Source organism: Delphinus delphis, chromosome 2 (assembly GCF_949987515.2).
Source record: "Delphinus delphis chromosome 2, mDelDel1.2, whole genome shotgun sequence".
Classification (NCBI taxonomy): Eukaryota; Metazoa; Chordata; class Mammalia; order Artiodactyla; family Delphinidae; genus Delphinus; species Delphinus delphis.
This window is the reverse complement of record NC_082684.1, coordinates 76919554-76946167: the sequence shown is the minus strand read 5'-3', so window position 1 is coordinate 76946167 and position 26614 is coordinate 76919554. Positions and strand designations below refer to the sequence as shown.

Below are 26614 nucleotides of genomic sequence, written 5' to 3'. Positions count from 1 at the left end.
TGTCTGGCCTTCTTTGGAGACTGAGGCCCGGAGGCAACAGAAGGTACCTGAGGAAGCTAGAATCCCGGAAGTAGATGAGAGGCTGGGCAGAGGGCTGCAGGCGGAGGCCCCGATTCAGGAACTGCATCACCTCCATCTCCGTCACAGAGCGACCTGAAGGGTACTGCTGGGCCTGCAGGGAGAGGCCAGAGAGCAGGCAGGTTCAGTCCTGGTCACACGATCCCCTCCTCTGAGACCTGCCAAGACCCCAGGGCCCCTTCATCTCAGTAACGTTCCTCTCTCCCTCCAGATACAAGCCAGTAAAATACAGCTAATAGCTAACGTTGATGGAACGCCTTTCACACGTGGAGCATTTTTAAAGTAGATTTCTAATTGTTAGAATAACCCTGCACTGTAGACATCACTGTTTCTCTTTAATATATGAAGAAGTTGAGGCTAGATTAAGATAAACCATTTTCCATAACGCTGCACAACGACAGAAGGGAGATCAGAACCCAGCTCTGTCTGACGGCAAAGCCTAATCAGCCCTACCACTTACCTCTCGCACCCCATGGCCAACCCAGAGGTATTTCCCAAAGGAATTCCCTCATCTAGGACTTGATCACTCACAGAACCTTCTACCTGTGTTTCACTTCAGGTCTCAAGGATCTGCCTGTGCAGAGTCCCAGGGTTCTAGACATACTGAGGCTTCTCGCATCCCTGCCCCAACCTTGTCTGCCTTACCCAGAGGAAGTGAGGATGGTCAGGGAGGCTGTAGTTGGGGGGAACATAGCCATAGCGGGAGCCCAGGATGCCCACAAACAGCTGCGAGTTCTCCACCTCCCCTAGGCACACTTCCAGCTGCCTGAAGGATGGTTATAGGGGCATCGTGTCAGGGAGACGGGGCTCTGGCTCACAACCGATAGCATCCAAAGAGCACCCCGTACCCTTGGCACTCAGCCACCCTGCAGCCCCAGCCCTGCCCAGGTCAGCTCCCCGACTCAAGCCCCTCATCGCCGATCCAGCCCCTCTTCTCTGTGGCCCCCATACCTGTTCCGACGGGTCTCCTCCTCGGTGACGCCCCAGCGCAAGTCGATGGCATGAAGGCTGATGCAGTGGGGGGCCGCTCGGGCCTGCAGTGCTGGCAGCACGGACCTCAGCAGCAGGTCCCGCTCCCCATGCATGTCCCGGAAAGTGGAGGAAATGAAAAGCCGGACGCTGCGCCATCTGCAGGAAAGCCAGGGATCAGCCCACGGCCCAGCTCCACACGCGGGGCTGTGACCTCCCGTCAGCACTGACAAGTCAGATACAGAAGACTGCAGGGTGGGAGTCCAGCAGGCCTCCAGAGAATAACCTGCTTGTAACCTCAACTGCAGAGCCTAGAAATTAAACCCCACCTGGGGACTGCCAGTGCAAGGGGCACAGGTTCAGAGAACTAAGATCCCACGTGGCACGCGGCACGGCCAAAAATAAATAAATAAATAAACCCACTTGCCATTTCTCGGGCACTCCTCCTGTGTCAGCAATAATTATTACGCACCTACACTCTGCCCGTGAAATGCTCATGACAGCACTGTGAGGTAAGCACAAGCATTACCTCCATTCTACTGATCAAGGAACTACAGCTTAAGACATCAAGCAACTAGCCCAAGTTTCAAGCTACTATGTGGCAAAGCCAGGATGGAAAAGCCAGAGCCTGCGCCCCTAAGCCCTCTGCCTGAGCCCTGGTGCCTGCCACGTGCCTCGCATCCTAACCCCTTTCCCTAGTAGAGAAATAGGCATGCTTACCATCTGTGTTAGAGACACCCCTACCTGGGAAAGAGGAAGCATTCCTCAGCGAATAGAACAAGCAGCATCTCTACAGTCAGAATTTCAGTCTCCTGACTTTCTCTAGGTTTCGACTGAAGCCCCTCCCAATTCACAAAGGCATAAAACACAGACTGACCCACGCTGGAAAATAGGAGCCAAGGGGCTTGGAGTATTCTCTTCCAGTGGCCGGAGAGACTGGACCTCTGTCTTCCCTGGGGGCGGTGGAATCTTGAATATTTTGTCCATTTGGCCTACATGTTCTAGAAGGCGGGAGGCCCCACGCTCTGCAATGAACCTGTCATAAAGAGTGACAAAATAAATGAGAGCGAAATAGCAGAGTAAGAATCAGGAAGATCTTCCAAGGGGGCAGGGGACAAAGATATGGCAAGATTAGGTTCACCCAGTTAACTGGAGCTCCTTAAGAAGACCATAAACAGTAAATGTAGACTTGAAATAAGCGAGGCAGCAGAACCACAGGAATGAAAGAACAAAGAAGAAACCCAGTTAGAGCCTCTTCTGCTGTGTGCGTGGTTATCATAGGCTTTCTGTTGGGCCACGGGCAACTGGGCTGAATGAAGGTGTAAAGATTCAGGTTATTCCAGTCTGGGCTTGATCAGCTCGGTACCAGCCATGAAAGCTCCCTGGAGAGGGAGGGAATTGTATGAGGCTTCCTAACAGGAGTAGGGGGCAATGGGTGGCATCCAAAGGAAAAGGCAGGGGAAAAAAACAAATAAATGGGAATCCTAGTAGCGGAGAGAAAAACAAAGTTAAAAGATTTCTGGATCTGGCATAAATAAATAAAGTTAACATGGAATTTCCTCTGAAACGGAATGGAGCAGAGGCCACAGAGAATGAATAGAAGTGATGTGACCAACTCTTGAGTTGTTCCCTTAAAAGCAAACGGCACAATCTCCCATGTCCCCTTTTCTCCTTTCCTACTAGATGTAATACAAAACTAATGGCTGGAGCTGGAGCAGCCATCATGAACTATGAGGTGGAAGCAGAGTATTTGAGGATGGTAGAGCAACAGATAGAAGATGCCCAGGTCCCTGTAATACTGTGTTGTTGCCATGCTTAGACAGCTGTAAAAGAGGAATAAATTTTTATCTTGCTTTTAAAAAGGAAGTGAGGACTTCCCTGGTGGTGCAGTGGTTAAGAATCTGCCTGCCAATGCAGGGGACATGGGTTCGATCCCTGGTCCAGGAATTCGTGATCCCATATGCTGCGGAGCAACTAAGCCCCTGTGCCACAACTACTGAAGCCCGTGCGCCTAGAGCCCATGCTCCACAACAAGAGAAGCCACCGCAATGAGAAGCCCGCACGCTGCAACGAAGAGTAGCCCCCGCTCAATGCAACTAAAGAAAGCCCACATGCAGCAATGAAGACCCAATGCAGCCAAAAATAAAATAAATAAATTTATTTTTAAAAAAGGAAGTGAACAGAGCAGAGGCCACAGATAATCTCTAAAAGTGTTCTAACAAAGTCCCCAACCTCTCCAGTGTCCATCCTGTACTCACTTCAGTATCCCGTCAGTGCAGCCTGAGAGTGTCACGTCATTGGGATTCAAATCTGTGTATCTGGTAAAGGAAGAGTAGTCACTACCAGTCAGAAACAGTGCCAAGAACACAGAGTCACTGCCCCTAACATCCTAGGATGGACACCCTACCTGTGCACTTTTAATAAGGTTCTGTGCTAGGCTGGGACTGGGGTGGACCATCACGAAGGGGTATGGAGCCAGCCTGAAGACTTCAGAGAAGGTTCTAGCACTTCAAGTGCAATAGAGGTAAGAGACAGAAATGGGGAGGGGTCTGGTGAGTGCGAGTGTCCCACGCTTTAGTAGAGGTAGACGGGAAATATGGATCTCTATCTGCTGGCACTGGGCAAGGAATGTGAGCGCCCTTACAGGTAACCTGTCCTTCTTAGGAGAACACCAACAAAGAGGCACTTGGGATTCACGTGTTGCCAGAAAAGCTGTTTGGCTGCATTTATCAGTTTCTCATTTGTAGTCTGGCCAAAGACGATGACCCTGTCCACCTGTAAGATGAAAAGGGAGGGGCTAAGATGAGGAACAGAGGGATAGTAGAGGTACCAAAGAGCTCAGGACATCAAGAGGTCTCTGAGGACTGGGGAATTAGGAAAACTCTGAGGTGGGGTGAAAACAGCCTTTTCTGAGAGCACCCAGGGTGGGAAAGCCCACTCCACCCTGACTTGAGGGGCATCAAAGTAGAGTTTGGGGTTGGCAAGACATGGAAGCAACCTAAGTGTCCATCAACAGATAAATGGATAAGGAAAATGTGGTATATGGGATTCCCTGGCGGTCCAGTGGTTAGAATACCGTGCTCTCACTGCTGAGGGCCCGGGTTCAATCCCTGGTTGGGAAACTAAGATCCCACAAGCCACATGGTACAGCCAAAAAAAAAAAAAAAAAAAGAGGAAATATGGTGTGTGTATGTGTGTATATATATATGTATATATATACACAAACACATATATATAATTGTGGTGTATGTATATTTATTTAGTGTGTATATACATACATACACACACACACACACACACACACACACACACACACACTCTGGAATACTACTCAGCCATAAAAAAGAACAAAATTTTTCCATTTGCAGCAACATGGGTGGACTTGGAGGGCATTATGCTGAGTGAAATAAGTCAGACAGAGAAAGACAAATACTGTATGATATCAGTTATATGTGAAATCAGAAAAATACAACAAACTAGTGAATAAAACAAAACAGAAGCAGAGTCACAGATACAGAGAACAAACTAGAGGTTACAAGTGGCGGGGGATAATACGGGGTGGGGGGGGTGGAAGGTACAAAGTACTGGGTATAAGATAGCTCAAGGATGTATTGTACAACAGGTGGAATATAATCAATATTTTGTAATAAGTGTACATACAAAGTAGCCTTTAAAAGTTATATTAAAAATTTTTTAATTTTTAATAAAAATAATAAAATTTTAACATAAAGTGGAGTTTGCGGGGGGGGGCAGTGTGTAGCTGGTCATTCAGGCTGACAAGAGCTGACTGTCAAACTTTTAGGAATTCTGTGAGCCAGATGTTAAACATGGACCGTCATTAAATATTAAATTGTATAAGCTTATAATTGAATAAATTATATTAAAAACAAAGGTAATAAATACTAAAAAATCATTACTTCCTAATTATTTTACTACATTTCACTATTATCTACTCTTGACCTTATTTACATTTACTTTATCTCTATTGTGGAAATACTATACAAACTGTGCTGAGCACCTCTGAGTACCTCTTCCCCACTCTGTGTTCACTGACAGCACGTTGGTAGCTTGAAATCAGCCGTGGAAGGAGTAATTACATCATGGAAATTAGAAAATGCTATTAACCAAGACTTATTTTTCCAGATTGCTGGTTGTTAAATATTTACCAGCATGTCACTGACTAGGGGGTTGCAGCCAGCAGGGTATTGTGCATAGCGTGCAAGGAAGCTTTGAGAAATGAGATACATCAGTGTGGAAGAAAATGTTGGGGAGGGGAGGGTTTCTCAGGGACTGGGCAGTACTCACAGGGACCCTTTGGGTAGCCAGGGACAGCAAGTGCTTCCCAAAAGTAGGCAGGGACGATTCACACTTTTCATCCGACTCCTGAAGGAAAGAGACTCGTGTCATGTGGTTGCATGGGAGATGATCATTAAACAACAAATACTATAGTCTGCTCAAGAAATCTTCAGAACTGAGGGACTTCCCTGGTGGCGCAGTGGATTAAGATTCTATGCTCCCCATGCAGGGGGCCTGGGTTCCATCCCTGGTCAGGGAACTAGATCTCATGTGCATGCTGCAACTAAGAGTTCACATGCCACAACTAAGGAGCCTGCATGCCACAACTAAGGAGCTGGTGAGCTGCAACTAAGGAGCCCAGGAGCCACAACTAAGGAGCCTGCCTGCCGCAACTAAGACCTGGTGCAACCAAATAAATAAATAAATATTTTTTGAAAAAAAGAAAGAAAGAATCTTCTAAACTGAGTATAACCGAGCCTTTCCTAGTCAGGCTGTTCCCAGGCCTCTGTCTATTCACATATATTTGCATGGTGGGTGTCTGACCTGGACTTGAGCTTGGAGTTTGGTGGCAGTCTTCAGGATACCTTCCTCTGCCTTAATCACAGCAGTCTTCACAGTGCCACTTCCACACAGCAAGAGATCCACCTGCTCTGTCCGTGTCATCATCATTGCAATCAACAGCAGCACATAGTTCAGAGGGGGCTGATTGGACAAGCATCAGGGTAAAATAAGACTCCCCTATTTTAGAATCCACCTTTGCCCACCCAGCTCTAGAGGCCAAACGTCTCCACTGGTTGGGGAAAAGTGGACAAAATCCCCTATTAAGATGGGGCAGCTTCAGCAGTCCCCAGGAAGAGTTGACCAGGTAGGAGGTGGAGAAGGGCCAGGATCCCTGCCCAAATTCAACACTGGGATGTAAGGAGGTGAAAGTGACATATATTTTGGTGACAGAAATTTAGAGAGTATTAAGGACCAGCCAAATGTGAAAGGTTAGTGCTACGATCCACGAACATGCTTGAGACCACATTCTAGGAATTATCCCTAGGAACCAAGGTCTGATACTGGGAAGCAAATGCATGTCATTTATTTTAGTTCTGAGTGTTTGCCTGGGAGAACCAGGTCTGGGAACAGGATGCCTCTCAGGATCTCCAGCATCCTACCAACATCACCCCATCTTTTTATTCTTTTACCCCTTGTGGGTTGCTCTTGGGAAGGATCCTGTCTGCATCAGCATCTGTCAGATAGACCAAGAGGGTGCGGCCTGGCAGCGGGGGCAGGCTGTGTTTGACGGAGAGGTTCACAGCTGTCTCCAGGGCCTGTCGATACTGAGCCAGCATTGCACGGTCATATTTCCACTGTCTGCAGGCAGGAAAGAAACAGACAGGGGCTTCACTGTTTGCCACTTTGAGGCGGATGGGAAGATGAGAACTTGCCACTCAAGTGTAAAGTCTTCACCCCCTCCACAGCCCATCTCCAATGTCAGTAGAGAAAACAGGGACAGAGCTTCCCTTGGCCCCCATTCTACAAGACTATCCTGATCCATTCTCATGGCAGGAGACAAGTCATCTGTAGACCCATTCTCTGAAATCGCTTGCCATGCTGACCACATCAGTCCATACTTACTTCATGAGGCAAGATTTAACTGCTACATATTTTTACATTGTAATTTAAAGAACACATGCTAACTTCTTACTCTAAAAAAATGGCAATTAAAGGAGAAAGAATTGAACATTCATCCCACCTTCCCAAGACAATCTCTGTTTCAAAGTAACTAAATAGCTTTAGTTCATGAGGGAAGTTCTTTTTAGAGTTCTAGCTAATAAATATGGAAATGATAGAAAACCCCCATTCTGCAACTGCTAATGAAACAACTGATTTGGGCATAGACTATCAAATGGATAAACCATTAACTTTACAGTGGAGAAATCAGGCTACCATAACCTAAAAGCACTGATCAATCATCAACACTACGAGTGGGACCAGTAGGCTTCTGGTGCCTCCTGATGCTGTGTCCTACCAGGAGACAAAAATTCTGGTGGTCTTACTCATTGTGTACAAAGGATCACCTACGAAATATTCACGTAAGAAAAAAAGTTAAATCTGAATGTATTCAAGCTTTTAGAGTTAATGCCCAGGGTACATGAAATAGAGAAACAAGTGAGATGACACTGGAGAAGTAGACAAATCTAGAATATGGGATCTTCTGTGGGGCCCCCGAACCTGATTTCCACAGCAAGTCAATGGCGTGAAAACAATTAAAAGATTTTAAGAGATTTAAGTAAATCTGGGACTTCCCTGGTGGCACAGTAGTTAAGAATCCGTCTGCCAATGCAGGGGACACAGGTTCGAGCCCTGGTCCGGGAAGATCCCACATGCCACGGAGCAACTAAACCCGTAAGCCACAACTACTGAGCCTACGCTCTGGAGCCCACGAGCCACAACTACTGAAGCCCGCGTGCCTAGAGCCCATGCTCCACAACAAGAGAAGCCACTGCAATGAGAAGCCCGCGCACTGCAACGAAGAGTAGCCCCCGCTTGCCGCAACTAGAGAAAGCCTGTGCGTGGCAACAAAGACCCAATGCAGCCAAAAATAAAATTAATTAATTAATTAATTAAAAAGAGATTTAAGTAAATCTTAATAACTACATGTAATGTGTGTGTGCGTTGTTTGGATCCTGATTTGAATAAACCTGTGAAATGATACTTTTGAGACAACTGGGAAATTTGAATATAGACTAGGTAATAAATGATAATACCAAGGAATTATTTTCAGTTCTGTTAGCTATATTAATGACATTCTGATTATATAAGAAAACGTCTGTTTTAAGAGACACGTGAAATATGGAGGGGTGAAATAAGATGTATCATATTATTTGGCATTTGTTTTTTTTAAAACATCTTCAAAGGGGCACTTCCCTGGTGGCGCAGTGGTTGGGAGTCTGCCTGCCAGTGCAGGGGACATGGGTTCGAGCCCTGGTCCGGGAAGATCCCACATGCCGCGGAGCAATTAAGCCCATGTGCCACAGTGTACCACAACTACTGAGCGTATGCTCTACAGCCCGCGTGCCACAGCTGCTGAAGCCCGTGTGCCTAGGGCCCGTGCTCTGCAGCAGGAGAGGCCACCGCAATGAGAAGCCCGCACACCGCAACAGAGTAGCCCCCACTCGCTGCAACTAGAGAAAGCCCGTGCGCAGCAACAAAGACACAATGCAGCCAAAAATAAATTAATTAATTAATTTTAAAAAAATCTTCATAAAAAAAAGAAAAGAAGGGAAGAGAGGGATCAGGAAAGGAAGGCTGACAAAATCTAGATTTTCACTGAAAGTGGCTAACAGTTTCATGGGAGTCCATTGTATTATTCTCATTACTCTTGTACACGTTTAAATTTTTTCAGTTTTTTTAATCTAGAGAATCCAGCAGTCTCTACCAGTGCTATCCAGTAGAAATAAATTACAATTAATGAAATGAAATTAAATTGAAATTACACATGTAATGTAAGGTTTTCTAGCAGCCACATTTAAAAAAGTAAAAAGAAACAGGACACATTAATATTACATTTAATTTAGCCTTATATACGTATAGTTTTTCACCTCAACACGTAATTAATACAAAAATTACAAATGAGATATTTTACATCCTTTTTCACACTGCCCCGAAATCTAGCACATCTCAGTTCCCATTAGCCACACTTCAAGAGCTCAACAGCCACCTGTGGCTAGTGGCTACCAAACTGGCCAGCAAAGACATCCTGTTTGGACTGCATCCTCAGCTTAATTCTTTAACGGCCCCATGTTCTGCCACTGATTCACTGATTCAGGTGAGTCCTGGCCACTGAGTCCTACTAGAAGGTTAGATGAGCCCTGCATTTGTCTTGAATGAAAACGAATAAAGATACTGTGGATGCATCTAAAAGGACAGAGTGCTAGGACTTCACCAAGCTTACAGAACAGGTTTTATGCCTGACTTTGAGTCTGCTTGATGATAACTATCTTTACATGAGTCAAAAGGAAAAGGAAAGTGAATAGGTCAGAAAATACACAGAGGAGAGAAACAAAAAGAAAAACAAACAGATATCACAGAGAAGAAAAAGAAAGAAAATGTGAACCAGAGCATAAGCAGAGAGGCACTATCATGTACTAATAGGAAGGGAAATGCTACACAGGCTGAAGGAGTCCACAGAAACCAATAAGGCAATCACAGATAAGAGTGGAGGCCCAAACACAGATTTTGTTTCATGATCTCTCTACAGGACAATGTTAAAGACAAGGTTTGCTGTGCGAGAGAAGACTGGAAACAGGCAAGTCTCAGCCGTTGGGATGACTGACAAGCATGTCATTGCAGAATAAAAGCTGGGGTTTCCAGATGACTCCCAAGCCCTTTCAGGTTGCCTCTTGTTGCCCACCCTTTGCTCCCAGATAGCACACACTCACACACACACCTGGCCTTGTGTATTTTCAGCTTCTTCCGCTTGAGCTGCTCATATATCACGGGGATCATCATTGCTGCCCGAAGTTCCCGACGACTTGGTTTGCAAAACTGCCAGGAATAGGCACACTTCTTGCCATATCTTGTGTTTTTAATTATTATCCGCTTTATCAGTTTTGTGTTGGAAGGAAGTGGCAACTCTGGGTGGCGACAGGTAAGTATCTGAGTCAGGCAGCTTCTATTCCCTCATCTTGTCTTCCCATCATTGCCTGTCCTGAGTCCTGATCCTTTGGGCTGGCCAGTGTCTGACCTCTGCCCACCCCATACCCTGAGACTGGAAGGCAAGAGGCTGAAAATACCAGTGCTGCTGTCTCATCTATTCTCAGGCATGAGAGACAAACAGGAGTTGGAAGAAGAGAGATAATACCTTTCTTTTCGAGTTGAGCCTCAAAGTCATTGATGGAATCATGAGCATTAAGGAATCTGAATGGAAACTGCCGACTGTTGATCACTGACTTCTGCAAAGCAAGAGAGGGGTCATGAGCAGAGGACCAGGAAGCATGGGGAGCATCAGAGGCTCCAGGGACCCGGAAGATGAGATAACCACTCTATTACATCTGTGGGAAGGTGAGGAAGACCAAAATGGATATTAGATAAAGGTGGAGAAGAATAAAGAAAGATGTCACGTGAGAATACGAGGAAAGGAGAGGAAGTAACAGAAGGTTCCCTGTTTCTTTTATATCAGACTCCCTCTGAAGTTAGTTAAATCACAGAAATGATCTCAGAAAATAAAAAGGAAAGTTATTATCCTCTATACTCTAAGGGATGATGAACCCCCAAACCTGTCTCCCTCAACCTATCTGAAGCCCCATATCTGTTTACAGCCCATATGGAAATAGCTTGGTGGCTATGACCTTCCCCAGCCACTAGGAGAAGGCTGGCTCCCTGCCCTTCACACGTACAGCATGCTGGAGTCTCTGGAGCACAAGGTTGTGGTGGCGGGTGCTGATTCCAACCCGCAGCAGGTTGCGCAGATTCCGAAGCATGGCCATGAAGGGAAGCTTCCCACTGTCTATGGAAGGTAGGACATAGGGTGAGAAAAGCAAACAAAGGATGAGTGAGAGAGGTCAGAGACCAGAGCCATGCAGAATGTTCAGGTTGGAGCAAATGAGGTACGAACATATGATCTATCCTACCCAAAATGTTTTAAAGGTCTGGAAAGATAACAACTGGGTTGCCTGAGCTTGGAGCAAAGCCTAATCAACACTGTTTATGGGATTAGCTATTTCAATAAACAACTGAGGGTATCACTTTGCCTGCTGGCTCCAGCCCTGAGATTGGGCTCAACGGGCAAAATACATTCTCTAATCCACAGTAATGATTTCCAAAGTTTTTAGATGGCTAAAGAGAAATTTCCTAGTGTAATCTTATAAATTATATACATGTAGTACAATCATTAGTTAATATTTCAAGGCAGGATATACATTTAAAGTAAAGGTTCACCATTAACTGTGAGTGTAAATTGATATTTCAAATAGTCTTCTTGATAATTCTTAAGTTTTTTGGTCAATGTCTTGTATGAGCTGATTAAATAGTCATCATTTTTTACTTAAAGATAGGTGAGGGCTTCCCTGGTGAAACAGTGGTTAAGAATCCACCTGTCAACGCAGGGGACACGGGTTTGAGCCCTGGTCCGGGAAGATCCCACATGCCGCGGAGCAACTAAGCCCGTGCGCCTAATTCTGAGCCTGTGCTCTAGAGCCTACGAGCCACAACTACTGAAGCCCATGCGCCTAGAGCCCATGCTCCGCAACAAGAGAAGCCACCGCAATGAGAAGCTGCACATCGCAACGAAGGGTAGCCCCCGCTCACTGCAACTAGAGAAAGCCCACATGCAGCAACGAAGCCCCAATGCAGCCAAAAATAAATATAAGTAAAATAAATAAATAAAATAAATTAAAAAAATTTTTAAATAAATTAAAAAAATAAAGATAGGTGAAAAAGGGACTTCCCTGGCGGTTCAGTGGTTAAGACTCTGCACTTCCACTGCTGGGGGCACGGGTTCAATCCCTGGTCAGGGAACTAACATCCCGCATGCCACACAGTATGGCCAAAAAAGTTTTTTTAATTAAAAGAAAAATAAAATAAAGATAGGTGAGAAAGATTTGCCCTGAAGCAGAATTTCACTTCTGTCACTTTCTTATTGTTCACTTGTCCCTGTGATATTAGTATTACCTTCAAGTCATAGTTTCTTTTTTTTTTTTAATTATTTATTTATTTCTGGCTGCCTCGGGTCTTCATTGCTGCATGTGGGCTTTCTCTAGTTGCAGCGAGCAGGCGGGGGCTGCTCTTCGTTGCGGTGCACAGGCTTCTCATTGCAGTGGCTTCTCTTGTTGCAGAGCAGGGGTTCTAGGCATTGGACTTCTGTAGTTGTGGCACGCAGGCTCAGTAGTTGTGGCTCACGGGCTCTAGAGCGCAGGCTCAGTAGTTGTGGCGCACAGGCTTAGCTGCTCTGCGGCATGTGGGATCTTCCCAGACTAGGGACCGTACCTGTGTCCCCTGCATTGGCAGGCAGATTCTTATCCACTGCGCACCAGGGAAGTCCCAAGTCATAGTTTCTTAATAATCTTTTTAAGGCTTATGTCAATTTTAGAGGGTTAGTTTGGTTAATACTGAATAATAATTCTAAAGCCATTTACAATTCAAAGATAAGCTGCAACAAGTCTCATTATGCAGAAACCAAAAAAGAGTGAGGGGGCCCCATCAATGCCCTTGTGTTGTGGAACGCCTCCTCTTCCTCAAGAAGCCTCAACTATCATACATGACACATAACCATGTAACATGAACTAAGTGACTACAGGGGTTCAATCTGTATAGTAAACATTGGAAACATTCTTTCTTTTAGATAAAGGTCAACATAAATAGGAGGTGTGATATTTTTCCTGGCTAACACCCAGAGATGCGTTCAGACTACATTACAGACCAGGCCTGTTAGTCCCCACCCACATCCCAGGCACTAGCCCCACCATCAGCAGCTTTCATTGGGAAAGTGGCGGTACCTTTTTTAAGGTGATGTAAGTCTCATTTGAATTATAGCTAGAAAGTTTTAAGCCTGCTGGAAGTCCTGGGGTTCTCCAATCATAATACTTCTGATTTACAGACTGTGTAGAACAATTATGTTGTATACTCAATGTAAATGATGTGTGACAACTCATGAACTATTGCATCCTCTGTCAACTCATTAGTTTTGCTCAAATGTTGCTACGTATGAAAGATTTTCTAGATCACTTTGATAAGAAATTAAGTTCAATATCATATTTATTGATATGATACTAGAGGAATAAATGAATATTCATCCTACAGATTGAGAAATTCACTGATTTCATTCCAAATAATTCATTAATGAGTTGTTAATGAGCCTCTGGTTTCCAAAGAGGGATCTGTACATCTAATTATATTTTATCTTATATTTTATAGTTATATTTATTTTATTAATTTTCATATCTATATTTATATAATTATATGTTATATAGTTCCTAAAGTACATAATTGATTAGTACATGTATAAAAAATTTTTAATATATATATACATATATTCTGGTGTATCCCAAAAATTGTTTCTGCAATAAATGATCCAGTGGTCTGGAGACCACTGGTTTAGATTATGGGCATTGGTCTCAACCAAGATAAATAGCAGTTTTAATTTTCAGAGGCAGAGGGAGGAAAGGGGAGATGATGCATACTAGAACTACCAACACATGCTGACTGCCATCCAGGCTCCTTTATCCTACTCTACCCAAAGTTGTATCAACATTGCAGAATAAGTTGTCAAGCGTGTGTGTGTGTGTGTGTGTGTGTGTGTGTGTGTGTGTGTGTGTGTGTGTGTGTGTGTGTGTGTGTGTCTGTGTGTGTCTGTGTGTGTGTCTGTGTGTGTGTGTGTCTGTGTTTTAATTCCCAGGTGATTCTGATACATACAGCACTAGTGACAACCCCAAAGTGGGAGGAACGATAAGCAGTTAAGCTTTTTGGGCTGCCCTGAGTACCACCTATAAATGGCAGCTTACAGAGCAATAAAAGCCAACTTGGGCTTCTGAAGCTCCCAAATATGAAGTCCACAAAACTCAAGCAGTCAAAAGGGCTACAATCAGGTATTTTTCAACAGAAAGAGGTTGACTTCAAAGATGAAAGAGGACATAAAAGAAAAAATGGAACAGGAAGATCCTTCTATAGTTAAAAATAAACTAGCAAAAAAAACAGAAAGAGAAGACTGAAAGTAACTTAGTCTTCCCCATTTGAATTCTTTTTATCAGTGTGGGCAAATTAGCTAAAACATCCATGTCCTAAAAAATGGGTTTTGGGGGCTTCCCTGGTGACGCAGTGGTTGAGAGTCCGCCTGCCGATGCAGGGGACACGGGTTCGTGCCCCGGTCCGAGAAGATCCCACATGCCGTGGAGCGGCTGGGCCCGTGGGCCATGGCCGCTGAGCCTGCGCATCTGGAGCCTGTGCTCCGCAACGGGAGAGGCCACAACAGTGAGAGGCCCGCGTACCGAAAAAAAAAAAAAAAGGGTTTTGGTGGAGATTCCAGTATGCCACGTACTAGTCCTACCATGTTTGGATGAGTTACACAGATATTGACACAAGTGAAATCAGATAGAAGGTACTGCTTTTGTCATGTGTTGATAAAGGCTTGTGTATCACCTAACCACATCTGGAATTATGACCTACCTATGATGCCAGTGCTATTCAAAGCAGGTGCCACCGTTCACTTTGGTGTGGTCAATGGCAGACCTGATAAATGCAATCATTTTCAGTGATGGAACTGCCAAGTAAGAGAATAACTGCACCATGCCATGGAAAGTTTCTAGTCAGGGTCCAAAACATAGAGGCATGAATGAGGAAGAGAGGAAAGAGGTGTGACGGTCAAGGTTACTTTACCGATGAGTTCCTCCCAGACGGAAGCTTTGTTCCCCCACAAGCTCAGCTCTCGCTCCCAGGTCTCTGGCTTAGCAAGCTTCATCCGCTTCCCGGCTCTGCTAGAATCCCAGGGCCCCGGCAGGCGACTTCGAGAAAAGGCCTGTAGGTTGGAGGGGTATCTGGAACAGAGGAGGAAAAACTTAGGATTTCAAAGCCAGCTGAAAATAACTGAGAAAAGGAATGGTGAGTCAGTCAAAGCTAGTGAGTCACATTTAAGGCCAGGTCTGCCCAAACTAATGTTGCTGGGGTCCAACTACAGGGATTGGGGCCATGGGTGTTGAAGAATCAGGCCATTACCCGGATGGAGCGTGTGCTCAGGGTACATCTTCTCACCTGCAGCCCAGGAGGGCCTGGACAAGCTGTGCAGGCTCATGGATGTGCAGTCTCTGTACCAACTTCTTCAGGGTGAAACTTGGCTCATTCTTTTTCTCTGACACTGCACTGCAGGTTGCCTCAAACTGTGGAAATATCCACAAGTCCCACAGGGGTCATTCAATCTATGACCATGGTCACTTTCTTCAGAAAACAAAAACCAAGACTATCCTATAACTATGGTAATTTCTTTCTCCAAGGTCGATTTGGGCAAAGAATAGGAATAGAGGGTAAAACTCTCCAACAGCAAGAGCTTCTATGATGAACATAACAGAGTAGGTCTATGGGGTCACCGTGTTTCATTTACACAAGGTTGAACTATCAATGGTTAACATGGGATGACTGGGTGGTGACAAGCAAGATGGGGCTTGAATAAACAGAAAACACCTTGTTCTTAGAGGGAGGAAGAGGGAAAAGCAGCTCTTATTTAAATCACTGAGACCTGGGGGCTTCCCTGGTGACACAGTGGTTAAGAATCCACCTGCCAATGCAGGGTACACGGGTTCGAGCCCTGGTCCGGGAAGATCCCACATGCCGCAGAGCAACGATGCCCGTGCGCCACAACTACTGAGCCTGTGCTCTAGAGCCCGTGAGCCACAACTACTGAGCCCGCTCACTGCAACTACTGAAGCCCACATGCCTAGAGCCTGTGCTCCGCAACAAGAGAAGCCACTGCAATGAGAAGCCCGCGTACCGCAACAAAGAGTAGCCCCCGCTCTCTGCAACTAGAGAAAGGCCGCACGCAGCACCGAAGACCCAATGCAGACAAAAATAAAAAAATAAATTTTAAAATAAATAAATAAATAAATCGCTGAGGCCTGGAGCGTGTAAATGGAGGCATCAGCACAATGTAGGCTGTGAGGAGTTAAAAAATGAAAGAAGCTGGCTTTCAGAATCTTCTGTTAGAAGAGCTAAGTTTGGGTTGTATTAATAGGATGAAGAGAAAAGACCAATGGACCAACTGAGGATGTATTTTCTTGTAATACTAATATATTTTCCTAAAAGTCTATTTTAATGATGATGATGATGAAATCATCACTTACTCAGTGCCAGGTATTGTTAGAAATACTTTAAATACAGTAACTGATTTAATCCTCACAAAAACCCAATGGAGAAGGTACTGCTATTATCCCCATTTTATATGTGAGTAAAATGAGGCAAGAGGGAGTAAGCCATTCAGCCTAGGTTCACAGAGCCAGCAACCGGTGGGGGGGCAGGTGGGGAGATTCAAACCCAGATGGTCTGAATCCAGCTTCTACACTCTTAACGGCGAAGACCAGTGTCTTGTTATTAAAGTAAAAGAAAAAAGCTTTTTTTTGTTTGGCTTGTTTTTAAAACTTCCTGTGGAAGGTGGATATTTCATAATGTTTTGAACTCACTTATCCAGCTGGATGTGCCATCTGTCAGTAAAGAACGACACCAAGGAGAGCAAAATGGAAATAAAAGGAGCCTTTCCTGGGGCTCTCACAACCCCATAATCACAGCTGAGAATTATCCAGGCAGGACGTTGGCATGTGCCTACCATACCCACTAGTAGTATTTCTGGACCAAATGGAATTCCATTTCTAAACATTAGTTGAGAAAAGACCGTACGTGTATGTTTAGAACCCCAGAACAAGGCACTCACCATCCTCTGTTCATCTCGAAGAGGCCGAATGAACTTTGGCAAGTATTTCTGTGTCTCAGAAAATGTATGCTCCTTCTGTAGGGACAGGACAAGCCATTTCAAAAGGGGAAGTGGAGGCTGTCCCTAGAGAGACCCATTCCAATAGCCCTGAAGGCCCATCTCTACCCCAAAGGAAACTGGCTGGGAAAAAGGCAGGCCCTGCCCTCTCTGCCCTCTGAGCTCTACCCAGCTCCTCTGCATTTCTCTGACTCCTTCTGTCCTGGTGGTAGAAACATGTCAGCTGTTTAAGGAGGTCAGCGTGTTCCCTCATCCCTCTCACTTTCCGGGGGAAAAGGGCCTAGGCTGTGAATGACCAGGGTAGAGGCAGGGACTGACTGGAGGGCGGGGTGGCCGGCGGGGGCGCCTCTTGGCCCGGTGCTTCCGAGGGTTATACTTAGCCAGCTGGTACTCATCAAACTGGGCAAATTTGTCTGTCATCGCAGCACGCAGGCAGGCAGGCAGGGGCACCAGCCTGTCCTCCTCTTCTCCAGCCAGGAGCTGTCAGAGAGACGAGAAACCCTCAGGAGCGAGACCCTCCAAAACAAAATGAGAGCACTTCATGGGGTTAAGTGACAGCACAGGATAGGAAGTCCCCAGCCCCAGCTCTACAATGACAATTTCTGTGGTCCTGGACCTGAGGGCAGACTTCTCAGATTCTTATTCTCTTCACTGGAAACACGAGGTCCGGAATAACACCAAGTTTCCTCAAACTCAGTCCAGCCCTTCTCAATCATATTCTCCCTGTTGGGCAACCCAGCCTGGTACCAGGAGAAGCTGTCCTGTCTGGGCACCGGGGTTGAGGACAGCTGAGGGCAGGCCAAAGTGTCTGAGAATTTTCTCCACAGATGCAGTGAGCAAAGGAGAGGGAACCAAGTGAGGGTCAAAAGTCAGGGAACTGAATGCCATACCTGGTAGAACCTGGCTACCTGGATCCAGTCAGAAGGCAGCTGGACAATGGCACAGAAATATCGTCGCAGGTAGGGGCGGCAGACTGGTAAGAAGGCAGCAATGGCCAAGACTTTGTTGGCCACATCCCGGACATTCAGCTGCCGCCTGGCGTACAGAGATGTCTAGGGCACAGGGTAGGGAGCGCTGGCCTCTCACCCACTTCTGCACAGCACCATGCCCTAATTTGCTTATCTAATCTGCCTGCATAAAACCTTTCCTGAGCCCTCCACATTGTCTGTAAATATAAAATCCAAGCCTCTTGGCTTGGCATTCTATATCTTCCATGATCTAGCCCTTATTCACCAGTCTTCTCCTAAGTCTACTTATCCCAATTTAAGGGCCTTTAACCTTGTCCTTTTCCCGCTTTGGAAGACCTCCCACCATCCATGTCTATCAAAAACTTACCCACGGTTCAAATTGCTGATTTATCCTGCCATCTTCCCAAGCTTCATAGGAAACATTTTCCCTCTCTTTTCTGCTTCTGAAACATTCACTATCTGCTACTCCATTTGCATTTATATAATATTTGGGATCGTTTTTGCTTCGCTAATAATACCATTAATAATACCATTCCCTAAGAGCCGGGTCCAAGTTTCGTTTTATCTGTTGGTATAACCCTCAAGGCCTAGCATTGTGTACTTAGCCTGTGTACCTACTAAATGAACAAACCCTAGGATACTTTCTCAATCCTATCTTCCCCCACTCCTCAGAGAACCCTAGGGACTGGGCCTCAGGCCCACCCAGAGATCCTACTACCTTCCTAAGTAAAGTTCCTTCAGCCCCTAGTATAAAGCCTCTCACCATCCCCCTGACACACCATAACCAAATTCCCTTCCTCCTAACTTCCCACTCCCATCCCCTCTTTCACGTCACAATACCTTGAGTATAAATTCAGGCTCCAAGGGGGCAAGTTCACTACAGACTTGGAGGAGGAACGCCTGGGTAGAGGAAGCTGCATCATTTGTGTTTACGTCTGACACCAGAGTAGAACAGAGGAAGCTCATTAGAACCATCTGGGAATTGGGAAAGAGAGGGAAGAAAGGAGAAAAGACGTAATAAGGACCAACTTAAGCATCCACTCAGGCCAACTTCCAAAGACAGAGAGAATGAACCCAGATTCAGGAAGATGTCTGTCCGGCTGAGAGGTCAGAAAAGGGGATCAGGAAGTAAGAAACCAGAGTTCCCTCCCCTTCTCTCTGTGGAGGGGATCAGCCTTTGGTGCCCGCTCTACCCAACTTCCCCAGGCCCCCCCACTCCACCATCAACCTCTCCCCAGCTCTGGAACTTTTACCTTCTTTTCCTGAAGGGCCTGGTCAGCAGGCTCAGGACAGGGCTCAGAGTCCCCAGTAGTGAGCGTCAGGGTCAGCTCCTCCACTTTCTCCGCCTCTCCCAAGCTTAGACTATAAAAAGGCATTTGAGCCTCTGCCCATTCCTTGTCTTCTGGCTTCTTCTCTCCAGAAGAAGACCATCGACCCTGGGGATAGTGACAGCTATGAATCCCAGCACTCACCCACAGCCCCTCATACAAGACAGAGATCTGAAAGCAGCACCCAGGGCTAGGAAGAGTCCACATCTACCTTCTAGCACCTAAACTCTTCTCCCCTCACCCCCCAGCATGGATCTGTCCAGTCTGACAAGAGTGATCTCTCAGTATCACACACACGCCCTTTCCCAGATCAACATTCTGAGCCTTTGCTCAGATGCTTCATGATCTTCCGGCTTCTTTCATCTCCTTACGGACGTCACAGCCTAGGAGCCTGGGGCCCTTCACAACACACCTCCCAAGAGGCTATTAAGGTATTTTTAGAGTCAGAAGAAGAAGGACCAAGTCCCAGATCAATCGCCCAGCAATCGTGAGCTTACCCTCTGAGCCTCAGCTTCCTCATTCCCTGCCACCTACCTGATGGGGCTGTTACAAGATTAGATGGGGTCATGTATGTATGACTCTTTGCAAATTGCAAAGCCCTAAATAAATGTAAGATGGCAGTAGCTGTAATCCTGACAATGACCCTATGACGTGGATTTTCATTGATCTCATCTTAAAGGTGAGGAAATTAAAGCTTCAAAAGGTTAAGAGTCTTTGAGTAGTATAGTCATTTTCACAGTATTGATTCTTCCAATCCAAGAACATGGCATGTCTCTCCATCTGTTGGTGCTGTCTTTGATTTCTTTCATCAGTATCCTATAGTTTTCTGAGTACAGGTCTTTTGTCTCCTTAGGTAGGTTTATTCCTAGGTATTTAATTCTTTTTGTTGCAATGGTAAACGAGATTATTTCCCTAATTTCTCCTACTGATCTTTCGTTGTTAGTGTATAGGAATGCAAGAGATTTCTGTGTATTAATTTTGTATCCTGTGACTTTACCAAATTCACTGATAAGCTCTAGTAGTTTTCTGGTGGCCTCTTTAGGATTTTCTATGTAGATATAGTATCATGTCATCTGCCAACAGTGACAGTTTTACTTCTTCTTTTCCAATCTGGATTCCTTTTATTTCTTTTTCTTCTCTGACTGCCACGGCTAGGACTTCCAAAACTATGTTGAATAATAGTGGTGAGAGTGGACCACTCTGGAGAAGATGTGGAGAAAAGGGAACCCTCCTACACTGTTGGTGGGAATGTAAATTGATACAGCCACTATGGAAAACAGGAAACTAAAAAATATTAATAGAACTACCATATGACCCAGCAATCCCACTCCTGGGCATATACCCAGAGAAAACCATAATTCAAAAAGATACATGCACCCTAATGTTCATTGCAGCACTATTTACAATAGCCAGGACATGGAAGCAACCAAAATGTCCATCAACAGAGGAATGGATAAAGAAGATGTGGTAAATACACACAATAGAATATTACTCAGGCATAAAAAGGAACAAAATAGTGCCATTTGCAGAGACATGGATAGACCTAGAGACTGTCATACAGAGGGAAGTAAGTCAGAAAGAGAAAACCAAATATCGTGTGGTGTCGCTAATGTCTAGAAGGATGGTAGGCAGTCTAGGAAGGATGGTACAGATGAACTTATTTGCAAGCCAGAGGTAGAGACGCAGATGTGGAGAACAGAGTTGTGGATGCCAGAGAGGGGGAAGGGGAGGTGGGATGAACTGGGAGATTGGGATTGACATATATACACTACGATGTATAAAATAGATGACTAATGAGAACCTACTGTACAGCACAGGGAACTCTACTCAATATTCTGTGGTGACCTAAATGGGAAGGAAATCTAAAAAAGAGGGAATGTGTATATACGTGTAACTGGTTCACTCTGTTGTACAGCAGAAACTAACACAACATCGTGGAGCAACTATTCTCCAATAAAAATTAATTTAGAAAAAAAAAAAGGTTAAGAGTCTTGCCCAAGGTCGAGTGGCTTATAATTGGCGAAAATGGTAGAGGGCTCAGATTTGCCTTTCCCTCAGTCCAAATCTCAAGTCTACATAGAAGGAATGTGTGTTTGTCTACCGATCCTGACCTGTATACTAAACGTGCTTATATAGATGTGTACAAGTGGACGTGTGTCTGCACATGCACACACAGAGAAGTGGTACTGTAGTTGTTTCTCATGCCTTGTAAGATCTCAAAAGCACCTGATTGACTCTGCTACTGCAATAGTATATCGGCTCTCCTCCCGAGAAGAGGCTTTCCAAGGACAAAACCTACTTATGCTCTATTGTCCAGAATCTCTGCACTAGATAAGCAGTAAGAGTGATGACGGGGCTTCCCTGGTGGCGCAGTGGTTGAGAGTCCGCCTGCCGATGCAGGGGACACGGGTTCGTGCCCCGGTCCAGGAAGATCCCACATGCCGCGCAGCGGCTGGGCCCGTGAGCCACGGCCACTGGGCCTGCACGTCCGGGGCCTGTGCTCCGCAAAGGGAGAGGCCACAACAGTGAGAGGCCCACGTACTGGAAAAAAAAAAAAAAAAAAGAGTGATGACGCTCATGAAGACAGCCCTCGGGTAAAAGATGCCTCAGGAAGAGGCTCTGAGGAAAGAAGGTACACAGACACAGAGCAGCACACAGGGACACTGTGGCACTGAAAGCTAGTGACTAGACATTCTAACAGACATGGCTGCAGTGAAGACAACTGATGGAGCTATTACCAAAGCTGCTTCCTGAGCTCTCTCTGTGGCAGAGATGGTTTTCAAGACCCTGGGGCAGGTCAGAAGGCCTAGACCCTCAGAGAAGCACTGAGCCCTTGAGGCTGGAGGCTCAGAGAGCAGGTGGTTGCTGGCACTCAGGCTGCACAGGTCAGATTGCACCACGTGAGGTATCTGGAGATTCTGGGTTAAGGGGCTGGTGGACACAGTGCTCTTCAGAGTGGGGAGTGTGGCCAGGCACCGGTTCTCCAAGGAGAGGATGTCTGAGTGGGCAGACACATGCCCATGTGGTTTCTCCAAGGTCTTCAGGTCAGGAAGTGTGGCCAGGCACCGGTTCTCCAAGGAGAGGATGTCTGAGTGGGCAGACACACACCCCTGTGGTTTCTCCAAGGTCTTCAGGTCAGGAAGTGTGGCCAGGCACTGGTTCTCCAAGGAGAGGATGTCTGAGTGGGTAGACACACGCCCCTGTGGTTTCTCCAAGGTCTTCAGGTCAGGAAGTGTGGCCAGGCACCGGTTCTCCAAGGAGAGGATGTCTGAGTGGGTAGACACATGCCCATGTGGTTTCTCCAAGGTCTTCAGGTCAGGAAGTGTGGCCAGGCACCGGTTCTCCAAGGAGAGGATGTCCAGGTGAGTAGACACACGCCCATGGAGTTTCGCCATGGCTGGAGCCCAACCAGTATATGCCTAGAAGGAGAGAAAGACAGGTAATGAGCAGCTGGCTGTATTGGGAGTGCACGCGTACTGGGACTAAATCTTTCCCATAGTCCTCCTGGTAATCCCAGTGACCTGAAGGCAGAAAACAACCAATATTTGTTTTTCCAGGACTGGGTTCATTCCAAGGATGTATACAGGGAGTATTCTAAGGGAAAGGAGTAGGGAAAAGGTGAGGTAGAAGCTTAAGAGTAAGGAAGTTTAAAAAACAAAAAAAAAGGGACTTCATTGGTGGTCCAGTGGGTAAGAGTCCGTGCTCCCAGTGCAGGGGGCCTGGGTTCCATCCCTGGTTGGGGAACTAGATCCTGCATTCATGCCACAACTAAGAGTCTGCATGCTGCAACTAAAAGATCCTGCATGCCTCAACTAAAAGATCCTGCATGGGGCTTCCCTGGCGGCGCAGTGTTTGAAAGTCTGCCTGCCGATGCAGGGGACACGGGTTCGTGCCCCGGTCCGGGAAGATCCCACATGCCACGGAGCAGCTAGGCCCGTGAGCCATGGCCGCTGAGCCTGCGCATCTGGAGCCTGTGCTCCGCAACGGGAGAGGCCACAACAGTGAGAGGCTCGCGTACCGCAAAAAAAAAAAAAAGATGCTGCATGCCGCGATGAAGACCCGGCCCAGACATAAATAAATAAATAAATAAATAAATAAATAAATAAAAAGTAAGAGCTGGAGAGGAAAGGAACATGTCTCCACATGAAGGGGTAAAGGAGACCCCCCAGGGCTATCAGTATGATCCCAACTTAGCACAGGAGCCATACTCATAATCTGGACTCTGGATTCTTAGCTCCAGAGAAACAAACATTTTGATCAAGTTGTCTATACTCACCACCTCAACTTCCTTGCCTCCCACTCACTCTTAACCAACTAAATGGGATTCTTTTTCCACTATCCCTCCAAGGCTGTCCTCTCAGGTAACTAATGGAATTCTTCTTACTATAAGAATAGACATATCTTGGAGCTTATCTTACTTCATCTCTCAAGTGGAATATGACCCTGTGATCACTGTCTCACTGAAACTCTCTCCCTTTGACTTGCACGGTGCTGTCCCAGTTTTCCTCTTACAACCCTGATCACACCTTCTTGGGGGGGGGGGTTCTTTCTCTGCTCTTCCTTGAATGTTGATGCTGCTTAGAGTTCTTTTCTAACCCTTCTATATACTTTCCCAGGGTGGTCTCACCTACTCTGTTCCTCCACATAACACTGCTATGCTGGCAACTCACATATTTATTCCTTGACCTGGATCTCATCTGAGCTTCATACTCATTTATCCATTCCCCTGTTGGACATCTCCACTTGGATGACTCAAAGGTACCCGAAACTCCATAGATCCCAAATGTATCATCTTTCTACCTCTCCTCCAAATCCATTCCTCCTCATTGCCCCCTATGCTTACAAGGGTTTGGTATAAAATAGGTTTGAGTTTGAATCCTGATGGGACCTTGGGCTAGTTCCTTAAACTCTCTGTGCCACAGTTTCATCACAAAACTGAAATAAATGCCTACCTCATAGAGTTGTATAGGAATAAATAAGAAAAAATATATCAAGCACTTAGAGTTAGTAAGTGTGCAATAAGTGGAAACTATTATTATTTATTATTGTTATCATCCAATAAATTACCAAATCCTATTGATTCTACTCCCTCAATGTCTCCCAGATCTATCCAATTCTCTGTTCTGCCTGCCACCGTCATCGCTGAAACCCTCCAATCCACGTGGCACACAGTATGTAGATCTGCCTAAAGGAGCTCCCAATACATAGCCCAGCCACCATTTACAACACCTTGTTTATTTCATCATAATAAAAATTTATCTTGTCAGCCCATTTGCCTACTTGTTCCTGGTTTCTCCTTAATAAAATAAAACTCCCTGAGGGTCAGGGCTCCTGTGTCTTATTCACCTCTGCATGCCCAGCAACACACACATAACCTGGCTTCTGATCTCCCAGCCTCACCTCTTACTGCTACTCCCATCTAACGTTAAGCTTGAACCATACAAACTGTTTTCAGCTTATGAATTGCCAAGGTATCTCTTGACTCTGGACTTTGCATAGGCAGAGGCCTAGAACATTCTTCCTTCTACCAAGACCACCCCCCTTCCCCAGCCCCTCCTTTACTAGGCCAAATTCTACTTCCCTCTCACTCTGAAGGCCTCAGTTTAATAGTCAATTCCTCCAAGGAGCCTCAGGTGACACCCAGCCCCCAGTCTGGTACAGGTGGTCCTCCTATGTTCCCACACTGTACTTCCTCTGGCATAGAACACATCCTCTATATTGTAATTGCCTGGTCATTTGTCTTTCATCCCCCCAGACTATAAATTCCTGAGCACAGAGACTCTTTAGCCTTGTTCACCGTTGTTGCAACAATGTCTAGTCAGTAGGATTCATAAGCTTTTGAGAATCTGGTGAAATCCATGGAGCTTTTTCACAGAAAAAACATGAGTATATACTACTTTGCATTCAATTTTCAGGGAGTCCACCCACGGACCTCCTAGAATCTCCATTAACTACAAATTAAGAACCTCTGCCTCAGAGGATGCTTGAATTTATATCATTAGTAATGTGCATACTCTCTTATTTGGACAAATGCTTATCTCCTATTTACATTTATGTATTTTAGGAATAAGTATGTTGTTAAGTCAATTGCTTAATCCTTAATATGCAAGAGCTTATGGACAGGAATGTAGAATACTTCCAAGAAGACTTGAATGGACTGACAATCCAGAACCAGAAAGGACAATGGATATCTCACTGGACATAAGTGCAGGCAAATTGCATCAAGAATGATGGCCTATATAGGCTTGTACATTTCCCTCATGTCTTTGCACTATGTAAGCCCCCAGCGAAAGGACTGGGGAATCTCAGAATCGACTCAAGATTTTCAAAAGAAGTCATCTCATAACAAAAATTAAGTTAACAGGGCTTCCCTGTTGGTGGAGAGGTTAAGGATCCGCCTGCCAATGCAGGGGACACGGGGTTCGAGCCCTGGTCTGGGAAGATCCCACGTGCCACGGAGCAACTAAGCCCGTGTGCCACAACTACTGAGCCTGCGCTCTAGAGCCCACGAGCCACAACTACTGAAGCCCGTGTGCCTAGAGCCCGTGCTCCGCAACAAGAGAAGCCACTGTCAAGGAGAAGCCCGCACACCACAACGAAGAGTAGCCCCCGCTCGCCGCAACTAGAGAAAGCCCGCACGCAGCAACGAAGACCCAACGCATCCAAAAATAAATAAATTTTAAAAAAAGAAAAAAAATTAAGTTAACAGAAAAACAGTTACATGTTTTTCACACCCTGGTGTTTGTGAAGGGAGATTCAGCTAACCTACAAATGAAAAGTAAAAGTCTCTATAAATTAAAAGTAAAAATATCCATCTCTAATTCCATTCTCCAGGGATAACCACTGTTAAGTTTTATATGAAGAGTTTCAGACACTTTCTCTGCATATACAAATATATGTATAGGTCTGTACCTTCCCTTCCCCCATATCCACCACCACCCCCCTTTTTGCTTTGTTTTGTTTTACACAAAGAGGATCATACTTTAGAGACTATTCTGCACTTAGTGTGCCTTGGAGACCTTGCCGTGTTAACACATTAATAGCCACCACACTTTTAAGTTGGCTGTGTGACAGCCTACCCAGCTTAAGCACAGCCCGGGTTTCCGTTCCAAGGAGAACACAGAGCAAGGAAGAGCGACCCATTCTCACTTGGTCTCTTCCACCTTCTTCCTGTGGCCATCTATCCCCGGGCCCTCCCTTTCCCTCATCCTTCCCACTCCCCCTTTCACACACCACACCCGCTCCCGGAGCTGCCGGAGGAGCAGCGCCGAGGCACCCCTCCCGGCGCCCGCCCAGAGGAGTCTCGGGAGGTCACTACCTGGCCGCGCTAGGCCCTTCCCACCGGCCCCGGCGGCCGAAACCACGCCTAGACCCGGGGCCAGGGCCAGCTGCTGCCGGCGCTCGACCGTCCTCGGAGCCACCCGGGCCTGGAGCAGCTGGCTGTCACGCGGGGCCGCTCAGTCCTCGGCAGCAGGAAAAGGACCGGGCTCTCGGTTCCGCGGGTGGGTAGAGTGGAAGCC

At 46.0% G+C, this 26614-nt stretch overlaps 1 protein-coding gene across 2 annotated transcripts in view; it reads right to left on the bottom strand.

Annotated features, from left to right (window-relative positions):
• Positions 1 to 26613, bottom strand: part of TEP1 (telomerase associated protein 1) — a 41387-nt gene extending 14774 nt beyond the window's left edge. For both annotated transcript variants that reach the window (XM_060004927.1, XM_060004928.1), the window contains exons 1-21: positions 26413 to 26613; positions 21833 to 22513; positions 19020 to 19202; positions 18607 to 18741; positions 17689 to 17850; positions 17117 to 17278; positions 16742 to 16816; positions 15076 to 15200; positions 14704 to 14861; positions 10731 to 10840; positions 10196 to 10286; positions 9782 to 9968; positions 6534 to 6702; positions 5887 to 6045; positions 5353 to 5430; positions 3692 to 3822; positions 3306 to 3365; positions 1925 to 2083; positions 1030 to 1206; positions 724 to 844; positions 48 to 172 (exon numbers count right to left, since the gene is read on the bottom strand). In XM_060004927.1, coding sequence (XP_059860910.1) covers positions 48 to 172; positions 724 to 844; positions 1030 to 1206; positions 1925 to 2083; positions 3306 to 3365; positions 3692 to 3822; positions 5353 to 5430; positions 5887 to 6045; positions 6534 to 6702; positions 9782 to 9968; positions 10196 to 10286; positions 10731 to 10840; positions 14704 to 14861; positions 15076 to 15200; positions 16742 to 16816; positions 17117 to 17278; positions 17689 to 17850; positions 18607 to 18741; positions 19020 to 19202; positions 21833 to 22489 — 3224 coding nt within the window. In that variant the 5' untranslated portion in view covers positions 22490 to 22513; positions 26413 to 26613. The remainder of the gene's footprint in view (positions 1 to 47; positions 173 to 723; positions 845 to 1029; positions 1207 to 1924; positions 2084 to 3305; positions 3366 to 3691; positions 3823 to 5352; positions 5431 to 5886; positions 6046 to 6533; positions 6703 to 9781; positions 9969 to 10195; positions 10287 to 10730; positions 10841 to 14703; positions 14862 to 15075; positions 15201 to 16741; positions 16817 to 17116; positions 17279 to 17688; positions 17851 to 18606; positions 18742 to 19019; positions 19203 to 21832; positions 22514 to 26412) is intronic.
• Between the last annotated feature and the right edge of the window lies 1 nt (position 26614).